Here is an 8,671-nt window from a genome sequence, read left to right as displayed (position 1 = left end):
TTTTACCTGCATAAGAAAAGTAATTCCAATTTGAAGTATTCCTCGGAAAATAAAATATGATGAATAATCTTCATTAAAAATAACATAAAATCTTGAACAGAATATCCTTTAACGGTTGCTGTAAATCCATATTTTTTATATTCATGATCTTTTGATTTATCAATATTATCAGTAATAGAAACATGTTTTCTACTAATATTTTTAAATGGAAGATTGAAATAGTATGATTTTTTATTTTCCTTGAATTTGTTTTCTAATGTGACTATATTTTTTAATATCAATATTTTCTATGTGTTGTTTTTGGTATTTGTTAGTTCTTTTTGTAATTCCTGTTGACATTTATCTTCACTTATTCTTATTAGTTGTTTAGATTTATTTTTGGTTTTACTATCTTATCACCTAAATTAGATATTAATGAAGTTAAAGATTGCAACTGAGTTTTATCTACTAGATTGAGTAATTGTTTTTGAATGGCGACTATTTCACTATTATCATTAAGTTTAGTTTCTAATGCAGCTAATTTATTATCACTTATGCCTGGATTAATATTATCTATTAGTTGTTTAAGGTCTATTTTTTGCCTTACTATCTTATCATGTAAATTAAATATTAATGAGTTAAACTTTGTAATTGAGTTTTATCTACTACATTAAGTAATTGTTGTTTAATAGCAACTATTTCTTTTTGTATTGCACTATTATCAATAAGTTTAGTTTCTAATGTTGTTAATTTATCTTCACTTATTCCTGGATTAATATTCGCTATTAGTTGTTTAAGATGTATTTTTTGTTTTGCTATCTTATCATCTGAATTAGATATTAATGAACTTAAAGTTTGTAACTGAGTTTTATCTACTACATTAAGTAATTGTTCTTCAATAAAACTTCACATCTAATTGTTGTTGAATATTTGTTACTTCTTGTTGTAATTTAGTTTCATCAATAAAATCTTTATTATTTATTTGTCGTTTGAAGAATCTTTTCACATCACTTATTCTTTCTTTGAAATGGTCTTTATTTACTTCAATTAAATCTAATTGATCCATTAAATATTTCTTGTGAACAGCATCATAATCATTTTCTGGTAACTTTAAATTAGTTATGGTAAAATATCCAGATCACCTTGAAGTGTGTCCAATTTGTTCCACAAAATTAGGTTTTGCTTTATTTATCCATGCTGTAGTGTTAGGTTTTTTAGTATCTAAAGGTAAAGAACCTAATCCAAATTTATTCGCCATTTTTAAATTTATTATAATTTCTTCAAATTGTTTTCCTAAACTTAATTGATATAAAACACAAAGTGAAAGTTGACCACAAAATTTTTGACCCGGCATTTGAATTTTAAACGTAGAACATTTTATTGGTTGATTAGTCAGTTTCATTAATTGCATTATCTCTTCATTTGGTTCTAATCCAAAAGAATCGAAGAAATAAAAGTTATTAAAAGAGTCTTTGTATAAAGCAGAGTGATGAACTCCATTTTGATCTGAAGTATGTATATTTGTTATGGCAAAAAATTTACCTTTCTTATCCTTGAGATTATTTATTTCATCTCGCATACAATAATAAAACTCCTTTGCCCATCTCATAAGTTGAATGTTTGTAGTTGTATCAGTTCCGTATTTATCAAGAAAGCTATTCATTTTTAAAAGTCAGTTTTTGTAAGTTCGTTTTGATAGAACCTACCTATGATTTGTTCTTTGTCTTGATCGATTAATTCATATGTTGGAGGTGATGTACTATTTACTTTATCTACGATAAATATTTCGTTGGTCCAAATTCAACGTAGCCTTTTTTGAATTTGCTTTTATATTTGAAAATATGAACTCGATCTCCGATTTGGGATTGATGTTTAAATTGTTTATCCCATTTTCATAGTTATTTTGTGTGTTAATTGACTTTATAATATTTGGATTATTTGTGTCTTGTGTTGGTGTGACACCTATAGATGAATGAATTTTGTTATTGTATTCATCTACAACATTTGGTAATATTTGACTACAGCTTTACCTTCATTATGTGTGCTGTAAATTTCAAATCCTAGAGATTTCATATTTTTGTTATAAAATTCACTTCCTTTATCTACCCATAACTTTTTAGATCGTCTGTCGGATTGTTGCATTATTGTTGCAAATGCGTGTTTGACTGATAAACCTGTTTTGTTTCTGAGAGGAATAACCCAAGTATATCTTGTGTACAAATCTATAACGGTTAGACAATATTTATATCTTCTTTCGACAGGCATATTAGTTAAATCTGCTGACCATATTTCATCTTTATATAACACTTTGACTTTTAAAAAATGTTTGTTTTTTCTAAATTCTTTGTGTATTTCATCTGCTATTCCCATACCCATTTTCATCTTTGCTTTAAACAGTTTTATAATCAGTGCTCTTTGCATTCTCTCTTTAAAAGTTGAATTTGGAATATTTTCAAGTTCGATTATCATTTGTTTATCTGCTTCGTGTCTGGATGTTATGTCTTTATTTCTGTATAAAATATCATGTTTAAGTGCAGCAGCGTCAACTCTAATGACGGGTTCTTCACCTGGTTTTAGTTTATAATTTTGGTCTAATCGTAGATCTAACCTTGTGCCTGGACCAGTGTAATTATGACCGGGAAGATGTTTTTCTCCAGGATATTTTGTCCATGGAAATCCAGGAAGAGAACCTAATGATTTTTGAATGTCAGAGGAGTTTGTGCAAATATCATAGCCATTTTTTATCCAAAAATTTTAAAACCATTGCACTTTTATTTTCTAGTCTTTTATTTCGCATTTCTCTTATATGTTGTAATTCTTTCAACTCGTTAGATTTTTTCACTGCATCGCTTATATTTACTCCAGCTTTGCAACAGATCCAAGAGCTTGGGCCTCTGAGGGAATAAGGGATTTATTGTTTGAGACAAAGTTGGCTACTTTTGGGATGAGAGATGATAGAGCTGAGAAACCATCTCCTTCGAATTTTTGTTGTTCGTGTTTTAGAATTAAACTATTATGTTTTTAAATGAGTTAATTTAATGAAGAAATGTAGGTCTTTTTGCGTGTGAATTGATGGAAATATTGGGGAGTATTCCGATAGTGTGCATTTCCGGGATAGACGTGAAATAAAATGGAGCGGATATCTCGGAAATGCGAACTATCGGAATGCTCATATTCTACTGTCGTACGACACCCAGACCTCAATGGATATTCTCCTGAGGAAATGAAGGAGAAATTACAGCATTGGAATCACGAACCTGATAGAATATCCATCCGTCGTGACGGCCAGTTAATTCCAACCAACCAATTCATTCTGTTATTTAACCGACCTAATTTACCATTCGAAATAAAAGTAGGCTATCTGAACACAAGTTCCACCATATGTACCAAATCCTCTCAGAGGTTACAACTGTCAACGCTTCGGGCATGGAACTCGAAGTTGTAAGAGTTCGATTCGATGTGCGCGTTGTGGTCAGTCTGAGCATGACAACAAGGATTTCACCGAAGCTCCTTGCTGTTGCAATTGCAATGGAAAGCATGTTGCCTTTCCAAAGACTGTCCCAAGTGGCAAGTTGAAAAAAAACATTAATATAGTAAAAACAGAATATAAATTATCGTATCCCAAAGCGAGGAAGGTTGTAGAAGGTGCAACTCCATCTATTCCTAAGGCAACACCATCTACATCACCCGTTACTCAGGCTTCTCAGACTGAGAAGTCAGTAGTTGTTGATAGTAATTTAAGTCTACCAACTAAAGGGACTGGTATGCAGTCACGACAAAAGCATAGCCAAAATTGTTTCTTAAAATGACAAGTCCGTCAAAAAAAAATGGATCCTCCTCCAGAAAAGGAGGAAGATATCTGTCTGCCATATCTGATAGTATAGATATGCAGGCTTCCGAGGTTGATGTGGAAGTTCTCAATCCCCCTTACCGCAAACCTCGTAGTGGAGAATCACCCTGGCAATGCATCAAAAAATAATATAATACAATTGAATTGTCGAGGTTTAAGTCATAATCTTAATCAAGTTCAGCTATTAATGCAACAATACAATCCGTTGGCTAATTGTCTCCAAGAGACTTTCCGCAAGCCAACGGATTTGCTTTTAGTTCCGTCTCGAGTGGTGTTTCTATTATTGTCAATAGGAACGGCGCCTAGTCAATTCTCCTCCGCAGGTAATAGACGTGCGAGTTAGACTCAGTGTGCCTATTACCATTTGAACCCGAGAGTATTGGATGACCTTGTTGCCCAGCTTCCTCCTGCTTTCATTTAGTTAGGAGATTTCATTCATTCATTCATTCATTCATTTTAGTCACCATTCTTTCTGGGGTAGCTCCGATGATAATAGTAGAGGAAAATTGATAACTAATTTCATATATGACAATGAGCTTTGCAACTTAAATGACGAATCGCCTACTCTCTTTGAGGCTCTTTGCACGTCTTCTTTTCGACAAGGTGATCTAGATGAGTTAGGCGACCCGATGGAATTATATACCACCATCTTATAAGATGCAGCGGGTCAGGCGATTCATAAAACCTCGCCAACTCCAAAACGATTCAATAAACCATGGTTTAACTTAGACAGTAAAAATTACAAACTTTACATCATCCTAAAGCTAATAAAATTATGATGGAATTATTAGAACAGTACGAAGTAAAAGATTGTTTACGAGTAGTACATCCCACAGTTATATGATATGCGTGGCGTAATCCCCAGACACATGCCAGATTGGATTACTTATTGTCATCAGTCTGTCTTTTACCTTTTCTCCAAAAACACGATTTTGAAAATAGATACAGATCTGACCATTCCGAATTTGTTTTAATTTGGCGTGTGAAAATTGGATACTTTAAGACTTACAATATGTTAAATGTGTTTAGGAAGCCATTAAAAATATTAAAACACAATACGCGCTGCTAATTTATAATATGCAGAATATAGATAATATTTCTCCCGATGAGCTAACTTTCACAGTCAATGATCAAGACTCTTTAAAAGTTTTAATTATGGTAATAGAAGATTATTTACCTTTATGTAAATAAAAAAGGAAAGAAAAAGAAACTAATCTGGAAGAAATGTAAAGAGACACGTGTTTTTTTAATTTCTAACCAAATAATAAAAAAAAATACAAAATAACTCAACACCCCCACATGAGCACATATACTACACGCAATCACACGATACCATACACACAACAATACTTGATGTAAACCTTCAATCAATTCGACACAAAACTGGAATATCAAAGACAACAAATTCTGACGAAACCACAATATAAACTGCAAATCATGTGCATTAATGTAAGTAGGCAGGTATAAGTTTAAACAGTGACAAGGAAAAGACAAGAATCTTCAAGTTCAGAAGCAGAAAAGAAATATACAGAAGACACAGAAATAAACGACTCAATTCCACAAAATCAAACCAAATATGTGAACACAAACACATCTGAATAAAAAACTAAACACTGATCACTTATACATAGCTGAATACACCAAGTAAACATATCAAAACCCAAAATATCAAATAAATTCAATATAGCAAAACCAATTCAAAAATCAAAATACAAAATCCATGTACAAACATTCGAATAAGTCAAACTTCCTAGTCAAAATCAAAGTCGACATCCAAAAGACAAAAACTAATGACAAAGCTCAAATAGTTCAAACAACATGACTGAAAGAGAAATTTGTTTTCATTAAGGTGCATTTTTATAAAGTGTTTGAATATAGATGTTAATAGAATGTGAAAGTATTTGTATCTGTAAAATATTATGTTGGTATGTTCGAAATGTAAATATTTCACTTGTATATTGCATTAAGTATTTATAGTGCAAACATTGTAAAGTTTTGGAAACGGGGGGAGGGGGGTGGATAATGGTTGAGGTACATGTTAATGAAGCCTATACCTTAATATAATCTAAGTATGAATTAAATGTATATATCTTTTAGAAAATATGTCCAGTAAACAACCATTTAAGTTTGCTAGTTGATATTATAATCTAATGATTAACATGAATATATTTGAGAAACAAAATAGTAGCTAAACAGTTTGGATTAAACGAACCTATTGCCAAAGAAAATAATGTTAAAATGCCAACAAAAAAAATACTCAAGGGAGATAACTATCTTATGAAAATAATTTGAGCAAAACAAAATTTTAAAATGTCAATCCAAATCAGTTAATTAAACTTAACTATAGATAATTACCAATCATAATGGATCCAAATGGGAATAACTACACTAAACTTAATCACAATTTCTAATAAATTTAGAAAAAAATAGTTAATCAGCTACTATTCTCCATCACACGCGAATGAGCTTAGGCCTTCAAAGTTGTCTCAATAAGAATATCATCTTATCTATATCATCTTTATCTTAACTATATAATATACCATCCAGTTGTTATTAATATCATATACCATCCAGTTGTTATCATTATCATATACCATCCAGTGGTTATCAATATCATATACCAGAACTTGTCTATACCATATAACTTTACCTCATATCATCTAGTCCCTTATCGGGTGTAGGTTAAAGGTAGAACTAACCACACCGAGGGTTTTATGGACTAGATTTTTTAGTTTTTACATACAACAACGAAAAACCCGAAGGTACAAATGTTACAATTAATTACAGAAATTAACACCAACTATGCAATAATTCAATACAGCCTAATAGTAATAAATATGAAATATATGAAATGTAAAGGCACCTCTTTACATAGTTACAATCTGTAAGGACAATCATAAGTGTCTAATAAATGTAAAACAATATAAATATAGTAATAACTAAACCTACCCTGTACAGGAGTTTTAAAGTGTTAAACTAATGTAAGGGAAAGTACCTAACCAGAGGTGTAGAATCTGAAAATAAGACTTGGAGTGCATTGTATGTAATTTAGTAGGAATAGTTAATTGTAGTAATATATATATATAAAAAGAAGAAAAATAAAATGTAAAAAGATCTGTAACATAACGCTATCTTGATAACGTCATAAGCGACATAATACTTGTTGCATGCCTAAGCGGCCATATTATAATAAAAATTAAAATGACACATTTGTTCAACCGGTGTTCGATTGGGACGCGAACGAAAAACAGTTCCATGATTTTCTTGAAATAATCAAGACTACGGGTACATTACCAGGTGAATATACAATCAAGGTAGATCCTAGCGTGAAAGTTGTTCATCCAGTTCGTCGACAGCCTGCATCACTTAAACCATGTATTGTAGCAAAACTTAAGGAAATGGAAAGTGACAGGTTCATCAAACGCGTAGACCGACCGAATGGGTGAACTCGATGTCAGTTTCGCTGTGTAATAATAAAGTGCGTATCTGCTTTGACCCGAGTGGCCTTATTAAGGCTATTAAGCGTGAGCATTATCCAATGAAGACAGTCGATGAAGTGGGTGAAATGAATTAGTGTGGGAAACATGAACATAAGATGTACAGAACCTTAATAAGAACAAAACAACTAGAGAAAATATTGACATCTTAATATTGTAGTCAGGCAGTAGGTTTACCTTTAAAAGATATCATAATATTGAGTTTATGCTGGCAGTATGCCCATCTTTCAACTAAAAAGCGAAGGAGTCTTTAAAAGTGATGAGCGAGTTGGCAAAATACAGATAACATGAATTTTGAGTTTATGCTGACAGTATGTCCATCTTTCAACTGAAGAGTGAATGAGTCTTTAAAAGTGGCGGGGACAACCAACATAATAATGATTTATTGTAGCCTACTAATATCATTCAGCAACTCAATTCAACTTGCCAAGAAAAAAACCCACCCCCTCCCCTTGACCCATCATTTTTGTATTAACACTACAAGAAAAATGAAATGAATAGGCAAACCTTTCTGTTGACTTTATAGGCCTACTTGGGTTTTCCACTTAATCTATTTATAGGATGTATGGTGGCTGATTAGGGGCATGTTAATAAATGATGAAATTTATTTTTCTGATACGCTTTTTTTTTTAAAATAATTTCTACTTAAATAATCAATCTGAAAATTAGAAATTCTCAAGACAATGATGTCTATTTTGAAAAGTGATATGAACAAATTCCATTGAAAGCGTTCTCAAGAAGAGGGGCAGTAACTTCTACTAAATATTTTTTGATTCTTCTGATTTTCGATAGGGTTCATCCTTGGATGATAACGACCACTCACACCAAATTTCATCAATATTTGTCAAGAATTGTGCTTTCTAGAGATTTACGAGCTAAAAATTGAACACGTTCTCAAGAACAGGGGCAGTAACTCCTAAATATTTTTTAATTCTTCTGATTTTCGATAGGGTTCATCCTCGTTTGCTCAAATTTAAGTCAAGAATTGTGCCTTCTAGAGTGTTACGAGCTAAAAATTGAACGCGTTTTCAAGAACAAGGGCAATAACTCATACTAAATACTTTTTTCTTTTTTTTTCGAAATTTACACACCTCCCTGTGCTTAGACTGCAGTAGTTGCAGCAACCTTTCATCATTCCTAGACCTCCTGTAGTGGCAACGTGTTCCTTAAATACACATTGGAACATTTTTGCAAAACCGGAAGTGCCACAGTTCAACATGTGCAAAAAGTCGAAAATCGGCTCTACAAGGCGCATTAATGCATCCTTTTTCTTCGGGTTATCATTTTTACAATCTACCTGTAATATCTGACCTGATAGCTGAAATATTACGAAATCCGAAAATTC

General features: G+C 32.0%; 1 protein-coding gene across 1 annotated transcript; it reads right to left on the bottom strand.

Annotated features, from left to right (window-relative positions):
- Positions 1 to 609: 609 nt before the first annotated feature.
- On the bottom strand, positions 610 to 1,642 carry LOTGIDRAFT_163246 (hypothetical protein; the record flags this gene model as incomplete). The annotated part of the gene is made up of 2 exons (XM_009059305.1): positions 610 to 806; positions 1,522 to 1,642. The coding sequence occupies 2 exons, from the start codon at positions 1,640 to 1,642 to the stop codon at positions 610 to 612; spliced, it is 318 nt and encodes a 105-aa protein (XP_009057553.1).
- Between the last annotated feature and the right edge of the window lie 7,029 nt (positions 1,643 to 8,671).

The sequence above is a fragment of the Lottia gigantea genome, assembly GCF_000327385.1.
Source record: "Lottia gigantea unplaced genomic scaffold LOTGIsca_38, whole genome shotgun sequence".
NCBI lineage: Eukaryota > Metazoa > Mollusca > Gastropoda > Lottiidae > Lottia > Lottia gigantea.
This window is presented reverse-complemented; position numbering and strand designations above follow the sequence as displayed.